Source organism: Alosa alosa, chromosome 3 (assembly GCF_017589495.1).
Source record: "Alosa alosa isolate M-15738 ecotype Scorff River chromosome 3, AALO_Geno_1.1, whole genome shotgun sequence".
NCBI lineage: Eukaryota > Metazoa > Chordata > Actinopteri > Clupeiformes > Clupeidae > Alosa > Alosa alosa.
In genome coordinates this window covers 6,614,761-6,638,645 of record NC_063191.1, presented here as the reverse complement: position 1 = coordinate 6,638,645, position 23,885 = coordinate 6,614,761, and the positions used below count along the sequence as shown (strand labels likewise).

General features: G+C 41.2%; 1 protein-coding gene across 1 annotated transcript; it reads left to right on the top strand.

Annotated features, from left to right (window-relative positions):
* Positions 1-7,558: 7,558 nt before the first annotated feature.
* LOC125292307 (nectin-4-like) lies at positions 7,559-14,468 on the top strand. The gene is made up of 6 exons (XM_048239523.1): positions 7,559-7,870; positions 9,141-9,194; positions 11,634-11,724; positions 12,952-13,100; positions 13,473-13,554; positions 13,869-14,468. The coding sequence occupies exons 1-6, from the start codon at positions 7,819-7,821 to the stop codon at positions 13,927-13,929; spliced, it is 489 nt and encodes a 162-aa protein (XP_048095480.1). The 5' UTR covers positions 7,559-7,818; the 3' UTR covers positions 13,930-14,468.
* Positions 14,469-23,885: the final 9,417 nt, after the last annotated feature.

Genomic DNA, 23,885 nt, shown 5'->3' with positions numbered 1-23,885 from the left:
GACTGCACATATCTGTGTCCCTCTTTGCTTGGTGTGGACATAGGCCCGGCTAAATCAGTGTGAACTAGTTCTAGGGGCTTCTTTGCTTTCCTATCTGGCTCCCTATTTCTTGTCTGAGTGAACTTTCCTTGTGTACACACATCACATGACTGATCCAACCCAACTGCACCTCCCTTAATCTCCATGCCCTTCACAACACCTTGTAACCTTTTAACATCCTCAAAATTACAATGACCCAGTATTTGGTGCCATGTCTGTAGATCATGACATACCTTACACTGATCAACATCTTTTTCAACAGTTGGCAAGTAATACAAATTCCCAGTCTCATGAATGTCAAACCTGCTACCATCCTTGGTGACCATGCGGCTGTCCCCCTTTTTGAAAGTGATTGTAGCTCCTCCATTTGACGCTCTTGCCACTGAGAAGATGTCGTGTGGGTATGATGGCATGTAGAGTGTATCTCGTAGCTGCTGTGTGTTTGTAGTCCAGCGTTGTCTAGAAGGTGGATCACCGCCGTTCCTCTCTGTTGGGCCATTCCACTGCACTTGCTTCCGTCGGCTAATTCCACACAGTGGGTCTCTGGCTGGAACGAGCTGTCGAAGTTCTGGAACTTGTTGATGTCGTTCACAATGTGGGAAGTTGCCCCCGCGTCCACCATGATGCCTTTTGTTTTCACGTTGAGTGGTGGTCTTTCACTTTTCACATGTTTAGCCATGAAGAGGTAATCTCCTTCATCGCCATCTTGTTCCTCAGCAACTTTTCTGGCGCCATCTTGTCCCCCCTTTTTCTTACATAGTGACTCAGCATGGGTATTGTTTCTACAGTAATTGCACCACACTTTCTTGTAACATTTTCTCGCCCTGTGTCCTTTTATTCCACATTTATAACAAGTCAAGTTGGCATCTTCTTTTCTGTTACCTTGTGGCTTGCTGTGGCCTCCGCCCTGTCTTGTATGCGTCTTCATCACGTTATCTGTAGTCTGTTCTGTCATTTTCATTTTCTCCGATTCTTCATAGACCCGTAGCCTTCTTTTAAAGTCTGAAAACGTAACGTTATCCTCATTCTGCGTTACATGGACTGCTAGCGGCTTGAACGAGTCTGGTAGCCCGCATAGCATCATGGCTACGATTAATCCATCACTCATGGTTTCTCCCAGATCTCTTAACGCTGTAATGATGTTCTCTGCCCTTATTAAAAGTCTGTAACAGTTTCGTTTTCTGCCATTCGCAGCTTTGTTAATGACGTGTACATATTTATAATCCGTGGCTTGCTTTTTCCTGAATAATGTTCTTTAAGTATGCTCAGGGCTTTCCTGCCATTATCAGCGGCTTCGTGCCTGATTAGTGATAGGCTTTTATCGTCTATTAGCCTTACCAGTTCGGCATAGCAGTCTGCATTTTTCCGGTTGTCCTCATCGCTCGCCTGAGCGGGTTCATGTAAAATGGTCTCCTTCAACTTGAGAATGTGTAGACTGCTTAGGAACCTCGTTTCCCAAAGGTCATATTTCTCTTCAGATCCGTCGAATAAAAGCTGCGGTGCTGGGACTCCTGTTGCTCGGTTTGCCATCTTCCAACCCCGCCAATTTCTCAGCTTCTTGCTGGCTAGCTATCGCGTAATACGTCGCGTTAAACTTTTTCACACTCGCTTATCTTCGGCCCTGGGCCCATAACCTGTTAAGTTAACTGACTGTCGCGCAGGATTAACTTGACGTGGAGAAGAATAAGCGGAGTGTCTATTCAATGTCATTTATTAAATGAACTTTCACATAGAGTACGGCTCTGTTCACCCGTCACCTTCATCAACTACATACAAGTGAAACTGAAGTAGCATGGCATACACGCAGGTATGAAAAACCGTAATACCCCACATATAACAACCAACACTCTTAGGCTACCGTAATACAATATAAGAGCGCTATACACAAATGATATTTAACAGTGCTTTTGATTATCTGTAATTTATTCATTATTCATCAAGGAATCAGAGAGCGATCTTATAAGAAACACAGCGGGAGGAGATTAATTAAATAAATATAAATAAATAAGTAGAGTTGCAAATCTTCAGGAGTTCAGGAGTCTAATTGCTGAAGGGTAGAAGTTGTTGTTGAAGCGCCGTTCCTGTCTTCAGAGATATATAGCGTCTTCCAGAGGGCAGAAGTTGAAAGAGATCAACCGGCAGTGGGAACACTATATATGTGCTACTCATTATCACCCTTTCATTCTGCCATTGCATGCAATTTCTTGACAAAGTCATTTCCTAATAAAAACCAGCCTAATTAAAGAATGTGTTTGTGTTGTATGTATGCTGCTGCTGAGACCTTGAATTTCCCCTGGGGATCAATAAAGTATCTATCTATCTATCTATCTATCTATTTCCTGTCCTCTGCATTTGATAGCAGGGATAGAAGAGTGCAAGGTCGCTCGTCAGCAGCCCAATTAAATAGGTGAGCTGCTTGAGATTTTGATTTTGCAAAACACACCCTTCTCTCACAGAATTCAACTAGGCCTACTCAAGCAGTCTGGATCCCTTGCCCGACTCCACTCCAGATCCTGGTCCGGCTTGTTGCTTTGCTGCCCTCCAGCGCGACCACATCAGTCTGTCATCAGGCTACCAGTCATCAGGCCACCTGCCCGAGAGGTCCAGACTGTCTGCAGTGCCCCAGCTGTCCTGCCGAGCTGTCAAAACTCTGCCAACTTTGAAAAACAGACAGGACTACACATATCCTTCTTACCCAGAATTCAATGAATGAGTTAACACATTTAATTTCATTCTGGAGATTTGAATCTTGTTATTGTACTGCCTGATTTTAATGTTTTGAACAAGATTTGGGAGTAGCCTAAGATTTCTATCTTTAAATGAATAACCTTCAAATTGTGTCAAGCTCACCTCTTGACATCTTCCTTTCTCACTACAGCTTTCACTTGCATCGTTTTCCACGATGAGGGAAAAAACATCCCTTTCAGAAAAGGATTCCCCTTTCCTTCTTTTGCACTCAAATATCATTTCCTGGGAACCAGGGAACCAGGGAACAAGTGAAAACAATGGTTGGTGTTGTAGCTTGAATGCAAAAAATGAAATCTAAGTAAGATTCCAAGAAAACCAAGATAATATGCTTATTTTTAAATTATTAGCTTATTATTGCGCTTGATTTAAGTTTTTTTGACCTGGTTATAAGTGAAATATTCTTGTTCTATTTTCAGTATCTTGCCAGACAATTTTAATTATTTTAAGGAATGTTTTCCACAAAACAAGAACATTTCACTTGCAACATTTTGCCAATAGAACAAGAATATTTCACTTATAACAAGTAAAGGTCAAAAAACGCTTTTTTCACATAGATTTCCATTTCCAACGAAAACAATTGGTTTTACCTAGCAATCGGAAGAAATCGGACTTAGGGTGGCTGGTTCAATCCCTGACTGGTAGGAAAAATGTGTATGGGGCAGTGTAAAAAAGTTCTCCCACATCCATGGATGAGGTGCCCTTGAGCAAGTCACCTAACCCACAACTGCTCCCTGGGTGCCTGGTTAAGGGCTGCCCACTGCTCTGGAGTTTTGTATCTTAGACTACTGTACCTGTTTTAAATGTTTGAAATAGGATTTGGGAGTAGCATATGATGTCTTTAAATTCTTTAAATTAATAATCTTCAAATTTGTCAAGTTGACCTCCTGAAATTCAAAATAATGCACTCACAGACTCTTCTGGGTTCACCCAGAATCCACCAGAAGTCCTGTATTTTAATGAAGTGCTTTTACACAGACACTCTCTGCCATTGTAAATTAGGCAGGTTAGAGAAGGAGTAGAGCAGGCAGGGTATTAAGCAATAAACTATGGAATGCAAACCTGTTATACTGTCCATACACTTAACTGGAAAGGCCAAATCAGTGTGTCGTGTGGAGCCTCCCTGAGCAAACACTACTGGGCTGTGGAGAGAGTATAACAGCAATTAGTCCTAGTGCTTAATGTGTACATTGTACACACTAACACACTCTAGTGACTTTATAATGTGTTAATGATCACACATGCTGTCGATTGCCCTGTTGCCTTCTGTTTACCCTTTGCACACAAAGCTCAGCACTTTTCTGATATCATTGATGTCCTATTTGTGAAGGTATGTGTGTGTGCTTTCTCTTTCTGGTACAAATAACTGTCATGATATGAGGGCAACAGAAATGTATTCAGAAGTAGAAAGTCCTACAAACAGGGCCGGTTCTCACTATACGCACACTACGCAAGTTGCGTAGGGCCCCACAAGTTAATGAAGGCCCCCTCCCCCGTCTCCTCTTGAGTCAAGCTAGTGACTGACAGACAAGTTAGTACAGTAGGCCCTATGCAGACAAGTTAGTACAGTAGGCCCTATGCAGACAAGTTAGTACAGTAGGCCCTATACAGTTATAGTTACAGTGCCTCATACATTAAGAAGATGAACATAAAACCGAATTACCATTCAGGGCATGAAAAACGGAAGAAACGCCACGAGAATGACAGCGGAAACAGCAGTCGGGTAAACTTGCATTTATTCCATGGTTTGATGTCAACATGCGTCTATTTCCAGCGTGTGTTGCTGGTCTAGCATAGGCCTACCTAACAGGGCAGTGAATCCCCTGATCTGTCTGCGGCTTGCTTGCCAGCCTTTCCCAGTCCCAGTACTTCGCAAAGTTGTGAAATATAATCGCATATTCCGTTTGTTTGAATGCGGGCGACTGGCTACATTTTTTTAAAATAACCGCATCTTTAAATGCGTTCATAACGTGCAGCTCAGGATGAAACTAGCAGTTTTCAGCAGAAACATGCGAGAACCCGTCGAAACTAATAGGTGATTTCACTCTTCCCATACATTTTTAAAAGAATTAATTGTTTTACAATGTTTTAGTCAAGCTTTATAGCCTACGTAATGCAAAATGGAAAGTAGGCCTAGCCTAATGTATTAACTTTGATTCGCTGTGCTGCATGGACAATAGATGCACATCGTACATTAGGCCTATATGAAGTATTAAAATGATTGTTTAAAATAGTCTACGTTTGAAAAAAATATTGAAATAATAAGAGAATCAGGGGAGCTAGTTCATAGCTTATGTCTTTGGCAAGTAGCCTACTACAGACACTCAGGTGAAGAACAGTCAGCCAGTAGGCTACTAGCACAACCAGACCCTTACAAAAAAAAACTGCATTACTTCAAGTGTCAAACTGCAGATTTCTGAGTATGAAAACCGCAGTTTTGGAGAAAATATTTGCAGTTCTTTTGCATTGAATGCAGTTTTTTAGTTCAGGTAGGAGGGCCCCTTGGCAGGATTTTGCTTAGGGCCCCATGGAGGTCTGAACCGGCACTGCCTACAAAGCCTAAATGTAATGTTCTCATACGAGGATGCAGGGTCTCAGGAGGTTAATCTCACTCCCTCATCCCCAAACATCACTCCCCTGCCTCACTCCCCTGCCCCCCCACACACACACACACACACACTGACATTGACAAACACAACCAGTCTACGTCACTAAACCAACTGTGCTCTTTTTCCTCCTCAGCCAAGCCACCCTGCGACCTGTACACTGTAGATGTGACCGGAAGCTTCCTGTGATACCTAGCACTACATTAGGGCATGGGTGTAATAATAATGCTCCAGAAGAGAAGATAAGAAGAGAGAATGCTCCAAACTTTTAATTAAAAGCTTTTATACCTTTGTCCTGCACCTGGCCAACAGAAAGGAGGGATGTGCACACAACTACTAGAAGCTGCTCCTATACAAGTCTGGGTCTCACTGACCCCACTGCTTGCTCTCACTGTTGTTGAATTAATGGGCCACGCTTCCTCTTCAGCCAAGCCGACCCTCGACCTCCTCCTGTACACTGAAGATGTGACCGGAAGCTGACTGTGACACCTCACACTGCCACCACAAACTGGTTCACTAGGCCTCTCGTTGCCATGGACACCAGGTGATTAAAGCCTATGGAACTAAAGCCATAGACACCATGGAATTAAAGGGAGTCCAATTAATATGTTTTCCTGTGGTGTTGCAGATATGTTCATTCTGCTGTTTCTAATTTTGTGACTGACTGTCTGGACTCAAGGAGAAACAGGGGAGTCTGTCTTCTCAGGACACTTTCATTTACAAAAAGGTGCTGTTTGTTTCTGAGATGTATGTGTTTGTGTGTATATTTCTTGCTTTAATAAATAAGTATATGGAATTGAAACTACTAGTGAATTACGAATAAGCATACGAGCAGCAGTGAAATATACAGTAATTGATTCCTGACCCCACCCGCTCTCTCTGTGTCTCTCTCCAACACCATCTGGGCATAAGTTAAAAGTTTGAGTCTGTCTAAGTCTGATTATGTCTGAGTCACACTTCTTATTAAAGCAGGAACCAGGAATCTAAAAGTTGTGGCCAAAAAGCTGTTCCCATTGAAGTTTGGGCCTCACTGACCACACTGCCTGCAGCTGTGTTTGTTTTATGTAGCATCAAAAGCAGGAAACAACAGGAATCTGGGAAAGTTGTGGCCAAGATCTCTAGCCAGCCTGACTGAGTGCTTTGCCAGGATCGTGCAGGATAATACTGCGCAGGCAGGAGTCAAGCAGGATCCATGCGTACACCCCTATGCTGTTCCATGCTGTTCCTAACCTAAGCAGACAGGAGGCATGAGGGAAGATGTTGGGTTGAAAGTGAGTGATCAAACCAAATATTGCAGCATGAACAGGATGGCTGGAAATAAATAACCTGATAATGACACTGTAAGCGAGGCAAATTTTGTCACGCTCCTCCAAAACTTCCATTTAAAGACACCCATCATGCTTTTTCTTATTGCAACAATGAACAATATCTGCCCGCAGACATTGTTTTTAGAACTACATGTTGAACTACATGTCAAGTTGAAGTTGCTGAACTTGTGTTTCCATACTGATTCTTAATAATTTGGCATCTTTGGCATCTGTTCACACTTCACAAGTTCACATGGATATGGATATGGATAAGGTTTTATTACCCTGACTTTGTGTTGTATTACAAAATGAACTTGCTCATGAATCTATTTGAATATCTTCCTGTCATTCATGTTACATGTGGTTTTGCTGTAGAGAGAATGACGTGGAAAGAAAAAGACACACACACACACACACTCTGTTTTATTCATCTGTAACTAATTGCAGCCACATTGCCACCTAATGTTTCTTTCCACTTTTTTTCTGGAACTCCACACACGCTCTTTTATCCCTCTCAAACACTTTGCTCTATCTATCTCTCTCTTCCTTCTGTGTCTGATCTCACACTCCCTGTCCCCATGCACTTGCCCTGCAGACTTTGGAGATACTTTGGAAACGAAAGTAAACAACTAGCCGCTGAAATACCCTAAGCGTATTTCGCGCATTTGCAGTGTTGTCTGTGCACGTTTGTTGCTTATATTCTTCTGGTGCGTATGCGGATTGTCAAGTGCATTGTTACAATAATACCCACACCCACACACTTGTAATCTCAGAAAAGAAATCGCCAGCAATACTCGGGCGGAGCATTTAGTGACAAGAGCAATCAAGCCGATTGCGCAACCCATTTCACACACGCGACGGGTCAGCTGTGTCGTTCAGCTGTTTCGGCTACTGAGCATTTGAACTCAGCAGGATCATCCCGCTAATTCAAACCAGGCAATACAAACTGCGACTGTTCACCGTTTACAGTAGGCTACTTGTAAAAGCGATACAGCGAGACAAGAGAGACAGCGATGCATTAACTGTTCTTCAAGAGTTGGAGAGTTGAGTTCCCCCGGCTCTGACGTATCTCTTTCTGCTCGTCTACAAAGAGCTGGCACTTTAATTAAGGATTGTGAAAGATGGACCTTGGATTTTGGCTGTGCCTACTTGTGGTGGTGCGCACGAGTACCGGTAAGTTCCTCAAACTTGTATTCATGTTCGGTAATTTATCCAGCTACAATTGTATTGATTGTATAATACAGTTTTTTTCAGTCGCTAACGTTTGTCTAACCAGTTGTCACATTTTCAAAACTCTAAACACAATTAGCACAGCATCGGTCTTTTGTGGCCATACCATTCACACATTTTATGTCGTTTTCACACAATATGCAGTCAGTAAACACATTTCCACAATGCTTTCATTTTCTTAACAGACAAGCTATACCTACCAACAAAACAATGGATTGTTTTTGTAGTATTTACGAATGTTAACACACAACATCTCACAATAGCAAACACAATATTCCAAACCTTAGATACAGTATAAAAACCTCTGCTTCTGCTCTGCTTCTGCTACCAAATGGTTTTATCCCAGGTACATCGCCTTGGATAATATCAGATGTGATGTTGATGAAACTGTGGCCTAACTCTGAAAATCGCAGAGATTAGATACAGTAATTGTATGCTTTTTTTAGTTCCCCCCTTTTTATCTGGGCTTTTTGCTGTTGTTTTTTGTTCAGAATGCTATTGTGTGTTTCATGGATATTTTGTTCACTGTAAGCAATACTGTAAAGCTTTTCCTGTTCTATCATACTGTAAACAGTATTTCTACTGTACCTCCTGTAGTAAACAGTAAAGGGAAAAAAACTGATTTGCTTTTTACTGGAATGCTTTTGAATGTGAACATTGCATGTGGACATACAGTTCCCAACCAAGAAATTTAGTGTAAAAACGGTGGATAGCATGTTTTGCATGCAAATACCTGTAAGACATAAAAGTCTATGCAGTTTTTGTAATGTCAACAATAGCCAGAATTTTGAAACCTGGTGTACTTTGATTGACTGCATGTACCTTGTGAAGTGAAAACAAGTGTTATTCTTTGACAGAATAATTTAATTTTGAGTCAGATTTCCAGTGTTTTGGTAAAGTTAGTGTGTGCAGAGAAAGATGTGTTCTGTTTTGAAATGAAGAGTTAGTATATATTTAACAAAATGTGTTTTTGAGAAGAAAATTATCCATTTGGCCAATTGTGTTTTGTAGGTGTGAGTCTGTGTTAAGAGTTTAGAAAAATTATCTGAAGTATAGGTAAGCGCTTGTTAGCGATTGAAAAAAACTGTAATAAAATGTGCTTTGAGGATACGCCATGTGATGTGTATGCTATATTTACACATGCTTTTTGTACACCTGTCTGGTCATTAGTTAAATTTGTCCAATGACTATAGCCATTTCCTTTCTTACCAAGGGGCATATGAAGGAGATGGTGTGGGGGTCCAGGAGGGGTCTAATGTCATTCACTGTAAGTTTGTTTACACATGTTCATTGGTCTACCCTATTCTATAAACTAGGATATCTGGTATGTGTGTGTGCGTGTGTGTTTGTCTCTATGTGTTTCTACAGTATGTACATGCAAGTGTGTGTGTGGGCAGGGATGTAGTGGTAAAATAAGAGGTGGGTAAACTATGAATTCTGTGATCACGGTGAGGTGGACTGCGCCATTAGGTATTTTTAAAAAAGCCATTCAGAACATGTTTGATGATGGTGGAGGTTGTTGTCCAATGTTTATAACAATACCAATGGTATTAAATGGTTCCTTGAGTGTTGATGAGTGTACATATTGTGAATGTGGATAATATAGTTTGATTTTTGAATGTTAAAAGTTGCAATACAAGGATACAAGGAAGTTTATGGTAATAGGTAAATAAACTATTTTGAGAGGTGGATAAACTCTATTAAGAGGTGGTTAAACTCTATTTAGGAAATGTCAGAGGTGGATAAACTGTGTTTACTTGCATTTAGCCTCCACATCCTTGTGTGTGGGTGTGTGCACGTGTGCATGTATGCATGCTTACTAACCCCAAATGGGAGCTTTTCGTTTTCACACATTATGACAAACAAGCAAGGAAATTAGAGGGCAGCCGTGGCCTACTGGTTAGCGCTTCGGACTTGTAACCGGAGGGTTGCCGGTTCGAGCCCCGACCAGAGGGCCGCGGCTGAAGTGCCCTTGAGAAAGGCACCTAACCCCTCACTGCTCCCCGAGCGCCGCCGTTGTAGCAGGCAGCTCACAGCGCCGGGATTAGTGTGTGCTTCACCTCACTGTGTGTTCACTGTGTGCTGTTTGTGTTTCACTAATTCACCGGTTAAATGACCAAATTTCCCTCACGGGATCAAAAAAGTATATATACTTATACTTACTTAAATGTGTTGATCAGTGTCATGCTCAATGGTCTGGAAATGTTACAGCCCCGTGGTTTAGGAACGAGATAGAGTAGATGATGTCACAGACCACAGGCTGAATAGAATGCACATGTCCAGTAGCAGTGTGATGACATGCTGCAAACAACAACTGTGGCACATGTAGCTAGTTGTCTGAGGTTTATTCTAATCAGTTCTGATAAAGGGAGTGCGCGCCTCTAACCTGTTTGTTCAACTTCTGTCCATTATGTCATAATCTGATTTCAAATGAATGTGCCTCCCCTTTAGTCACCACATGCGCCAGTACTCACAGCTGACTGACTGGCAATGGAAAATATCTGGCCTAACCTGTCTATATAATGATGAGCATGTTTAGATTATTCACAATGGAAAAAAAAATGGGAGATATATGTAGCCTAGTCTGACTACAAGCTAATGGCCTATTCTCTAGGTCAAGTAACGCCTAGTTGTGTTTAAGTGAGTGTGACCACTGACTTCATAGTTTGTTATTTATTGAGCGCATAATGAACCATGATGCTTCACAACTGTTGTACCTTGTCAATCGTACACCGGCACTGTGTATCAGCCTAACATTCCTATTGGCCTTGTTGACTGTTATCAGCCTTTTGGCAAATCATATGACTTTTACCAATGGCCCTGGCTGATCTGTTTTGATGTATCAATGCGGCACTTAGGTAAATCAAGCATTCTGCATTAGTTCTGGCAGGCCGCATATTCAAGCCCGCTGTCACCTTCTTATTGGCCCAGCCCACATCAGCTGTTCCACTCAGCTGATCGCTCCCTTCACTCGCAAGTGGCCTCTCTCATGACAGCGCCTTATTTAAGCTGCATCAGTCTGTTTACTCTCACTGCTTTCTTATCTTGCTGCTTTGCAACCCACCTCCTCCCCAGCTCCACCTCAAAGTGGTTTAACTTGAAATAATGACATACTGTTGTCATCGTTAATTGCTCTGTTCTAGGGGCAATAGATTTACTAGTCGCCTGAGGGTGCTGCTGTTCCCTGTGTTGGCTTTTCATAGAGCCCATAGAAATACAGGGAACTTCCTCTGGACAGAGCCATACCACCAAATACAAATTAAGTTGGCTTTAAAATCTATTTCTCTCTTGTGTATTTTTGACTTAATTAAGTGGGCCTGACAACTGTTATTTAATGCATGGACTGGCACATTGAGAGATATTTGAAAGAGTTGTAAATAGTGAAGTTTGTCTTTTTAGGCTAAAATTTGTTTTGGTTAAGGGGACACTATACTGCAATTAACAAGACAGAGAGAAAAACAAAGAAACATGGAGAGAGAGAGTATGAGACAGTGAGAGAGACCTTTGACTTTCTTTTATTATCAGTCAACTAGTACTAAAACCAGAGAGAGGTAGAGAGAGAGAGAGTTCTTATTGTCTGAAGGTGGCCAGCATTTATTAACCTCTTAGCATTGAGTACCCAGTAGGTTGAAAATTGATGAAATGGGGAATTTTTACATTTTGTTATTTTAAGTAATAGAAAAAAAGGTTAATTTGTGTTTTTCAGACCCACCTCAGTCTGTGAAGATCACACAGATGGATGATGGTTATCAGTGCAGTGCAGATGCCAACCCCAAACCTGATTATACATGGTCAAGGTACTCACAGACTTAATTAGTTCTATTCTAAAAAAACTATAAATAAAAAAATAAAAGATGAAGATTCAGTTTCTTTCACTGTTACATGGCATTTGGCCAGGACTTCTGGAAGGTTCAGTCAAACCTAGCCTGGTCATCCACAAACCATCCTCAATTGAGACTGAAAATGTGTCTGGGGTTATTTCACTCATTTGGGCGTCAGCTGTGAATTTAAACTTAAATTGGTACATTATAAACATTTTTCAGAGGTATAATAAAAACAAAGGTTGTCAATGCAGTTGTACTCCAAATCAGTTTTTGAATGCAGTTGTATACTCCAGTTCCAAAGAAAAGTACAGGCATTGATAGCACTGCTGACTGTATTACTCTGTTAATCATATAAAGCCCGCCCCATGCCGAACAAGCAGTTGTGAATGAGATTTCAGAAAGATAGACCTGCAAAGTAAATTCAAAATAATGCACTCACAGACTCTTCTGGGTTCACCCAGAATCCACCAGATGTAAAAAGTCCTGCGCTCAAAGGAACTATATGTAAGATTGTGGCCAAAACTGGTACTGCAATCACTTTCAAATTACTGTAGAGTGGGGTATCCCCTCCCCCTCCCCCCTGACTCGAGGTTGCCAACCCGGATGCCGAAACACTACTGACTTTGTGATTAGTAGATAGGTAGAGGGTGGTGCATCAGGCAAAAACACAACATGACATGATAAAACACAACATCAACATCAGTTGAGGGCTGCAACTTCACTTTTTAAATGAGAATATCCTGGCCGGACTACTGTTGTCAGTGAAATAAATATTTGAAATTAACATGATTTCTTAATGTCAAGTGACATATTAGGGCCATTTTATGATTAATTGAAATACATTTCTTACATACGGTTCCTTTAATGTGTACATTGCACACACTAACACACTCCAGTGACTTTATAATGTGTTAATGATCACACATGCTGTCGATTGCCCTGTTGCCCTCTGTTTACCCTTTGCACACAAAGCTCAGCACTTTTCTGATATCATGATGTCATATTTGTAAGGGTGTGTGTGTGCTTTCTTTTTCTCAGTCTCACTCACCCATCCCCAAACCTCAGCCTGCTCGAATAACCCTTCTCCCCTTAGAGACCCCCCACACACACACACACACACACACACACCCACACACACACACACACACACACACACACACAATCGGTCTACGTCGCTACACCAGCTGTACTCTTTTTCAGAGAGGGCCATCCCCTGCCCAGTGGGGTGAGAGCAGAAGGCAACAGGCTGTACCTGGACTTCATTCCTGAGCTGAACGGCCTGTACACCTGCAAGGCCTCAAACTCCTATGGCACTGCGGAAGGTCACCACACTCTGTATGCAGTCACCGGTAAGATGCCCATACTGTGGTGTGGACAGAATGTGTGCGACTATTTTGCTTAGTGTCAGAAGAATTGATCAACAACAGGATATCCTTAAAACTCTCTGGCTGTTCACTATTACACTCACAGATGTTTTATTTATTTATTTATTTATTCAAGTGGATAAACTGAACTTGGCAGTTACAGTACAATAGTACACAAGAATAGTGCAAATGGTTAACCCATTTAGGGTCATCTTTGATTGTTTGATTTAGATTGTCATTGTTGACCACTTTTAACATGTCGATTTTTGACTGCCGAGGAAACACTGGATGTCACTATCTGGGATGGCTGTCTGTTGAAACAAATGTACCTAAATGGTCTCATCCTTTCTCTTTTAGGGGCATCTGGGAGACCACTCTCTGTGATAATTATCATCAGTGTAATTTTTGGAGCTATTCTCATCATCATGCTTAGGAAATGGTATGTTTAACAGTCACATATTAGAGATACTATACGGCCAAAACTATCGGGACACAACTTATTCACAGAATTTATCATTCAGACTTGTGTGTATCAAAATCAAACACCTAGTCATGTCCTCAGACCTTCATGAAAGGGTCGTCTCACTCTTTCTTTCTAGTGTCACCTCTCTGTTTTCTTAATTGACTTGTAATGAAATAGTGGATATACAGTATATGCTTTTAACTGATTAATTTGTGTGTGTGTGTGTGTGTGTGTGTGTGTGTGTGTTTCTGTGTGTCTGTGTGTGTCTGTGTTTGATCATTCATTTGTAGTATCATAAGCAGGAACCAACAGGAAACTTTGAAAGTTGTGGCCAAGAAGCTCCTCCAATAGAAGTCTATGGGCCTCACCGACCCCACTGCCTGCTTGCGTTGGCCACCCCTGGACTGATTTCAACTTTAGTTTTTTATGTCAATCTTCTATCAATGTGTGGTAAGAAATGTTTTCGGTAAACTAACAAGGAACAGTCTTCCCTACACTTCCCAAGCCGCCCCTCGACCTCCCTCTGTACACTGAAGATGTGACCGTAAGCTTTCTGTGATACCTTGCCATTAGTCCCCTCATAGCCACGGACACTGTGTGATTAAAGCCCATGGAACTAAAGCCATAGACACCATGACATTAAAGGGAGAACAATGGACACGTTTTTCCATGGTGTTGCAGACACGTTCATTCTGCTGTTTCTAATTTTGTGACTGACATTCTGGACTCAAGGAGCAACAGTGCAGTCTGTCTCAGGACACTTTCATTTACAAAAAGGTGCTGTTTGTTTCTGAGATGTATGTGCATATGTGTTTGTGTTTAGCCTATATTTCTTGCTTTATTTTCTAAATAAGTACTGTACATGGAAATAAAACTGCTTATAAATTACAGATAGATGGCCTCCAACAGTGAAACACAAAACCATCCATTTCACACCAATTCCCCTCTCTCTTTGTGTCTCTCCCTCCAACTCTCCCTTCACTCTCACTCTCACTCTCTTTCCCTCTCTCTGTACTTCACTTTCACAAGTATGCATGTACTGTATGTAAACATCATCTACAAAAATGAAATGGTGCCACTGCACTGTGGGAAGAGAGTCAAAATGTTTCAATACAATGTCTTGCATGGAGGGAGACTCTGGTTGGGGAACTACTTATCACACTCCAATCCCACACCCAAGCAAAAGTGAATGGAACCATTCAGGCGTTCTTCTCTGTGCTTGGGCCAGTAAGTGACGTATGTGGGCATCAGTGGGGAAATCCGCATGACTGAGTCTGAATATGTCTGAGTCACGCTTCTCCTTATTATCATAAGCAGGAACCAACAGAAAACTGTGAAAGTTGTGGCCAAGAATCTGCTCCCATAGAAGTCTATGAGCCTTTTCGCCATTTAAATTATAAGGCTCACAATCTCTCTTTCTCTCTCTCTATCACTCTCTCTATATATCTCTGTTACACACTCACACACACACACACACACACACAAACACACACAAGGCACACACAGACTTTTGCACAAGAGACGTTGTGAAATACTAAAATATTGTTTTCTTAGTCTTCTTTAGTGCTGAAGGAAAAAGCATTTAAAGCATTTCCCTTTCTAGACAAACATTTCCCACAATTATTTCCTTTTATATACAAACATTTCCCTTTCTAGACAAACATTTCTCTTTCTACCTCAGCACTCCAGGGAGCTGAAGAGGCGTCTGCGATCACAGCTTGAAAAAAAGTAAAAAAAACAAAAAAGTTTAAGTTAATTAACAACGTCATCAGCATCAACATTTTATCATCTAAGCCAGAGTTCAAGTGATCATGTCTCTTGACGTTGGTGCAATGTCAGTGGATCGTTTTCCTAAAGCAACACCAAAGAGTTTTTTGAACCTTAAAATAATGTTTCCAAAATTGTTTCAGTGGTTCATCAACTCGCAACAGGGTGAACGGCCCTCCCTCATTTGCTTCGCGACCCCTCTATTGGCTTTAACTGCACTATGCAAGTTTGCCAGATAGCGGATATGTGGAATGAGACATAAGAAACTACACATTTGACTTACTTCTGATGTCGCAATACATCGTACTTTCATAAAATCATGCAACATACTCTACCTTGTCTGTGGACATTGTCGGTGCTGGATAAACGAATAGCATGCGTGCGACAGCGGAAAAAGTGCTTTGGTGTTGCTTTAACCTTCTACTGTAACACTGTTCCGGTCAAAAATGACCAATTTACACATTCCCTGTACCATAAATATGGCATTTTTCATCAGATTGCCTCAAGACCTTATGATATCCTTTACAAAAGGCATTTGAACACATGAAATTCATGTGACTAATTTCTATGAATTTTGAGTGATTTATTCAACTTGGTCACACTTTTTTTTGCTTACGGTCAAAAATGACCGCCATAGGAAATAAGTGGGAAAGAGTATAATGTTCATCAAGGTGATGAAAGACATCTCCATACATGCACTCCTACACCTTTCCTGTGCTCGTGTGCCCATTCTACACATGAATCATACTTTCCACAAGAAAGCTTAGAGTAAATTATGGGAGCCCAGTGTTTTCTTGAACTAATGTACTTCTCCCCCAATGTGAACCACACCTGCCAAACAAGTCAATCTTGTGTAAATTATAGGAACCCATGTGAGCAAATACATTGCCTATACTTGTAAGTAAACTGGCAAATGTATTGTCTGCATTTGTTAGAAACAGAGTTATAAATATGTAATACTTTACTTTTTAATTGTACTGGCATATGTCTGTTTCTTTCCACACTTGCCACTGCCTGTACACTTTATGTGAGCCTCCTAATTTATTATTTCATTCTACTTTCTTTTTACTTTTAATCCTGCCTGCCTCCCTTTTTTACCCCACAATGTTCAGTGCTTTGAGTACATGACAAAGCGCTCTACAAATAAAATGCAATCAGAGTGCAGGTTTTGTACTGGGGTTTGAGGCCAGGTGGGGTGACTGCTTTCTCCTGTTGCTACATAATGCCAGAAGTGAAAGGGCTTGCTGTGATGCTTACAGTAACAGAATGTGCTCAGAGTAAGAGCTGTGTGAGGGACCCTTAGGTCAGGTTGACCCCTGTATGAGGGCCCCCATGGAAAGGCGATGCATTAGTGAGGCACCCTGTGATGCACAGTGGATGGAAGGATGTAAGAGGAGCACCTGTCTGTGTGAAGTGCATGAGTGTTTAATGAAGTCACCTATTTGCACTGACACATAAGTATGTTGACATCTGTTTTCCTGTAAATAATGCCCTTCTTAGAAACACCTTTCCTTTCGAAAGTTAGGATGTGGTAATCAGAATAATGCCTCACGCCTTCAGACATGTATGTGTAAGGAACCTATTTGCACTGAGGCATGAGTAGGTCTTCCTGTAAATAATGCCCTTCTTAGAAACACCCTCCCTGTCATCGCTCTTTGGATAAGTGATGTGGTAACCAGAATGATTCGTGCCTCTTGCTTTCAGACATGTGCAATGAATCAGATTTTGTTTTTGCAGGACAAGGAATGCTGTCCTTGATCTCAGTAGCTATCCATTTCAGTAATGTCACACACACACACACACACACACACACACATACACACACACACAGGGTTGGAGTGGAGGCTAAATGCAAGTAAACACAGTTTATCCACCTCTGACATTTTAGAAATAGAGTTTATCCACCTCTTATTAGAGTTTATCCACCTCTCAAAAGAGGTTATTCACCAAATGCAACTTTAACATTCAGAAATCACACTGTATTATCCACATTCACAATATGTACACTCACCAACACTCTAGGAACCATTTACTGTAATACCACTGATTGTTATAAACATTTTACAACTACACCCCTACACACGCGAGCGCGCCGCACACACACACACACACACACACACACACACACACACACACACACACACACACACCAGGGCCGTAGTCACCATAGACATTGAGGGGGACGTTCTCACACACACTCACTCAGAGCATCACGTTGTGTCCCCCCTCATGTTTTTGGTTAATCAGGATGAGAGTGTTTAGTCGACTGGAGTCTACTCCAGGGGTTTGTAAATTGGGTGAGTGTGTGCCTCCCCTCAGGGTCCGCGGGCAGATGGGCCTTTCCCTCCGTGCTTCGACTCTCCTGAGGCTCTCTGGCGCCCCCCAGTGGAGGCCCGTTTGAAAAACCCTGGACTACAATGTATAAAACAAAGATCTTTATTTTCTTCTCATCTTGAGAACAGGTGTGAAAAGAACCTAGAGACTGTTCAAGATTTCTTTACAAAGGCATACATATTTTCCCTTTTAAATGAACGAAGCATCACAGCCACATTTAAACAGACGGACCATGAAGGCAACAAGACCTGAGGCCCAAGTTTGGCGACGATATAGGTAGTGGGAAACTACATCAAGGCAGGGACTCTGAAATGGGTGAGACCTCTCAGGTGAAGAAAAAATTGAGTAAAGCAATCATATGTTAAATTCTGTATTATCTATCTATATTTTATTAATTAACTTGGGCCTGACTCAGCCCACTTTGTGCGTCTGGCTTTGCTCTGGCCTCAGTGCGCATGCACTGTCGGCAAAATATGCTGTCAAACACGAAGCCCCCGGGGGTATTCCAAGTATGTGAGTTTAGTGACAAATCTGGTTAGGTTAACTCAGAGATAGTGGTAACCCTCCTAACAAGAGCCCTATGGCATTGTTTTATTTAGGAGAATGAAGCCATGCAGCTCTTCTATTAGGAGGTTTACCACTTACTCTGAGTTAACTTACCCAGGTTTGTCACTAAATCATGTACTTGGGATACACCCCAGGGCAGCTGACAGCCTTCACGTCCACACTTTTGCTGAGGCGTGATAAACACATAAGTTAGACCGGCACATCCGGGAACTTGACTCATGACAAACGTTCCCACCCCTTTCGGGGGGAAAACAAACAACCCCTCTCATTAACTCCAACGCAAATTAGGGTCAATAAACGTAATTCGTACAGAAATCGCAGGAATAAATAATAACAAAAAATACCACAAATCAAAATGACCACTCAATACATAACCACTTTGCCGGTCGTTGACCGTGAAAGATACCTACAAAAGCTTAATTCAATTAATATAAAAACACGTCTCTTCAGTATCCCAAGTAGCCTACGAAGTGGTGCAACAACCCCACTCAGTGACCAGAAGTGTCATACGGTCTTCTCTTCTTATGGCTTGTAGCCATAATTTTCTTCTGTCAGGATTTTTTTTGAGGACATGGTAGGCAAAAGAAACTCAGGGAGGGGTTCTTAGCTGTGTGGTTGGTACATGTCTACCGGTTCACTCTGGCTGTTCTGAGGGAATGTTTTCCCCTCAAAAGGGGCATGGCGCAAACAACCTGCTCTGTGTGACGCGGGTCCGGTTGTAAGTATAGCTGCACACTTCTCCTCTGTGTCATGCTGGGACTCAGGGAGTCTACAGATTGTGAAAAGTGATGTCTGAGGAAAAAACAGGTCAGCAATAGGTTAAGTAAACAGATCAGGCACTTCAGGAATAGCAGACAAGCAGAGCAAGCCACGTCTGAGAATCCAGGAGACAGAGTAGAAGTTAAACACAAACAGCACATGGAAGATGAAGTGAAAATAAGGCCTTATTTGTATTGGACAGGTGATTTGGGAGCGTAGGACAGGTGTGTGTGCTTGATCAGTAATGGCATGGTGAGGTGATTAGGAGAGCAAGGAGGCCATCTACTGGACACATATAGGATTGCAGTTAGTGGACAGACAGAGCAATGGGGCAGATAATGCTGTAGCTGCAAAGAATGTAATCAAGGTTGCGATAGTCTCAGGTCCTCTCTCTCTTACTCCCCGACATATATGCTTACATTACCTAAGGTCCACCTATGGATATGTTGTCTCTCTTTTATTTGTGGGTCCCAAGATCTGTCACACTGTACATGTTTTGCCCATTTATAGTCATTAGTGCTGCGTATGACATTTGAGAGATTCTTAATATCTCACAGCAGATAAGGGAGTGTGAGTATTACCACACAGCTCCTTTTGGCCATTGGAGTTTACCATTACAAACCTTGATGCCAATAGCATAGTATGTATGTACACAGGATAGGGAGAGACATATTTATATGAAGTTGTAAATAAGCTACATCCATACAGTCACTGCATATTCTTATCTGGATCCACATAGAAGAGGTTGGAAATTACACATAAAAGGCAAGTCTAAAGAATGAGAGATAGAAATAACTGTAACTGACAAGCATCTGATAAGCAACAGATTTAATTGAGCATAGACACAAAAAACTGTCACTGCTCAATTGGCAAAATGTCATGTTGGTGTGCAGTGCTGTAATTGAGTGTTGAGTGGAAAGTGGACAGGTGCCACACTCATGGTAGTGCAAATTACATTCTGCAGACTTTGTTTTCAGTGAACCCAGTTTATTATGAGTTTAAAGCAAGCTTTAAAAACAATGCATACACTTTTGCACTTTTGCACACTTGCACACTTGTACACTTTACAACTTGGTGTTGTTGTCCTGAAAACACAACACTTCTGCTGCTCTTACATAACTTGCACCACTATGCCACTTTCTTTCTTACTTAGGTCAAACAGAACTACCCAAGCCTTTTATTGGCCTGACTTTGCACTAGTATTTTATTGACTGTCTATGCACAATTTCAACCAAATTTTGCTGCTCTTATTTTTTCATTATTATATGTGCCCTCTTATTTACTTATTTACTTACTTTTTTGTTTACTTGAATGTTATGTTTGTCTGTGGACCTAAATTGGCAAAATATGTCTTGTCTTCACCGTGGGATAGTGAGAAACGTAATTTCGATCTCTTTGTATGTCTGGAACATGTGAAGAAATTGACAATAAAGCTGACTTTGACTTTGACTTTGATACACAACTAATTCCCAACACTGTTTCTAGAAATCTCTTGATCAAGCATAACAACACACCCATACTGTATGTTGATATATTTGTCACATTTGAATTTGCATTGAGTTTCATATACAATACCAAACTCTATACTCCATAGAAATACATCTAAAATGTGAAAAAGTGATTAAGTTTTAAGTGAATGTTAAGCTTAAACACTGAGTTTCATGTCCTTCCTAAATGCAACATCGACATTATATCTCATTGGTAAAGTATAGCAACCAAAGTAGACTCATATATTCAATTTGGTGTTTATAAATGTACTTGTCAGAAAGTCGAGACAGGACCCATCATCAAAATTTCGGTGTCCACCACTCTAGCTCATCCAAAACAAACCAGAAAAGGGACTCAAAGTGCTAAATACCGGAGTTGAATGTAAAGTAAAACTCAGGTAGGTATACTGTAACAAAGCAACAAAGTAAGCTTAACCTATTATAATCCAGCACAACATTAACATACTTTCTGACAAGGGCTGTGTGTGATCTTGCCCAATAAAAAAACTTGGAAATGTTTTTTTTTTTATCTGATTCTGTTTTAAAAAATTCCCCAGAAAAAGTTTTTTCGCCATTCTGGATTATAATGTACAAACTATATACTTACTACTATTGACAGCGTCCTCACAGTCTATATGTTTAAAATCAAAGACACATCATAAAATCATAAAATGTTTGTTCACTCGAAAACAAATGGAAGAAACTCAAGTTACACATATATGTTGATAGCAAAATAAGAAGAAGGACCCAAAGTGGTGGCATGGATTTAGGCTCATCCTAATGTAAGCTTCATGTAAGAGCCTACTTCTCTCAAAAAAGTGATACTTCATCACAAAATGGCTGGTCCTAATAGAGCTGTGGTTACAGTTGGTATATCTCATGAGGCCAAGATGTGGTTGTGCATGCAACATTTCTAACCACAACTTCCTTTTGCTGCAGGGCATCTTACCTGACTTTCACATATTGTTACATATTAGAGCCTCAGCTATGTGACCATTCCAGTGTATATTTGAAACGAGGGCCTCAGCCTCTTAGTGCACTCTACTGATAAACAGCCTGATGAATTACATAAAACAACAAACACAACTCATAAAACACACAAGGACACTCTACAATGAAATTGTTCATGTACGTTATACATTACAAACAGGCAAATATTACAAACACAGAGACACATATTACAGACACAGAGGACACTGCACACCAGAGAACAAGAATACACAGACACAAGGCATAGTGGAAAGAAAACATTGTGGTGAGATCAGTACTGCAAGAGCACTGCACAACATGGGTGGAGGTCAGCAGGAGCGTTGCTGGGGGGGGGGGGGGCGGTTAGGACAATTCTAAGGGCCCACAGAGAGTCCCCCCAATAATAATATATATCTATATCTGTCGTAGGCCCAAATTAACTAGCAGCGCCCCTGGAGGTCAGTAACAGTAGCCTAACAGAGTACTGTAAGGAAAGAAATAAGTTATAAAATAAGACAAAACAAGGAAACAGCATGAAAGCAGTTTTGAGGCAGTGGAAAGAAGTTAAGAGGCAGAGGGGGAAAGCTATTCTGAACAGATATGTTTTTAGCATGGTTTTAAAGGTGGACAGTGTTGTGCATTTGCACAGTGCTAGTGGCAGAGCATTCCAGAGTTTAGGTCCTGAAGGCCCTGTCACCCCTGGAGCAAAGCTTAGAGGGGGGATTGATAGGAGATGGGCATCTGAAGAGTGTACTGTAGAATGCAAGCCAGATTGTGGAGAGATTTGTGTACAAGCAGAATTATTTTGTATCGGATGCAGCATTGAACTGGGAGCCAGTGTAGTTGCTGAAGGATGGGGGTGATGTGATCCCATGGCCTAGAACAGCTGAGCACCCTAGCAGCAGAGTTTTGGATATTTTGTAGGCTGTTTATTCATTTGGATGAGATGCCAATGAGACATCTAACCTGGAGGTGATGAAAGTATGAGTGAGTGTCTCAGCAGCAGATGGAGTGAGAAAGGGACAGAGTTTAGACATGCGTTTCAGGTAGAAGAAAGCTGTTTTGGCGATGTGCGAATCAAAGGAGAGGGTAGAGTCGACTATGACACTAAGGTTTCTCAGCTCAGCAGAGGTGGTGGTTAAGTAACCAGGAATGGCTAACTGAATGTGCCAGTGTGTGCAGTTGTGAGATATGTGATACTCATCCATGCCACTAGGTGGAATAAGGATATACTGTGCAATGCTCAAGTTGGCTGTATGCTGTTAATGCTAGTTTTGAATAAAGAGGATGGGATAAATCATACAAAGGTTCAAGTCATTCTTCATTTTGACTGTAAGGGTTTTACATGATCAGTTCACATTTAAAAAATAAATAAAATAAAAAAATAAGAATCTCCGGAGCTGGAAACATTTAAATGAGTTTATTGCTCCTCATATCTTTAAATACAAGTGGTGGTAAATATTATATACTTGGTTTGATATACTGTATGGTTACAAGGTGAATAGACCTACACTGTTAAATACTATTGATGTACTACTATGTGTTTTATTATTATGGGGGATATGTGAGATATGTGATACTCATCCATGCCACTAGGTGGAGTCATGTATTGGTTAATAAGGATATGCTACCTAGCCTAGAAGTAGAGTAATGATAGACAGGGGCGTTTCTAGACTTTAAGGACAACCTGGGCTTAGCCCGGCTGGACCGGATGTAAATGTAAAGCTTAGCTGAGGATTTTTTTTGTATATATTAAATAAAAGGTGTTATTATACTGTAGTATACAACAGACTACATTAGACTGCCCAAATGATTTATTATTGAATTACTACATACACGTTTAAGTGTGAGGTTGCATGTAATGTATCATTAAAGGTAAACTATGCAGTATTGGCAATTTCCTTACTGTTTTCTCGGTTTTTGCTTCTTTTTCGCTGGCTCTGTCATGACGAATGTCTGAGAAACTCCATCGCTACCTTTTTCTAGCCGGTGCCTGGCGTGTATGTGTATTTGTATGCAGTAAAGCAATTCGTTACACTCGATATATTTCCTGACACTGAGGCTGTCGGCCCACCGGCCGACAGTTGCAAGGGTGGTTTTTCCGCTCACAGGCGCTAGGGGGAAGCGAGACGGCCACCATTCAACCCGAAAAAAGTCATATAACCATTCCAATGACTCTAAAGCTGTTAAATGAAGGTAAATTAAGCGAAAAAACTTGCAAATTAAGCTAAAAAACCTGCATAGTGTGCCTTTAAGCAAATGTTCTGCACCTCCTTCTGTTGATCTCCCTTCTCTCTCCCTCACCTGACTGCTCTTTTGTTGTTTGATCTATGCCAGAGATCTACCAAAAAGACAGTAAAACACACACAGAGAGAGAGAGAAAACGGATCATGATCACCTCTTTATTGTTTTCTGTTGTCCTCA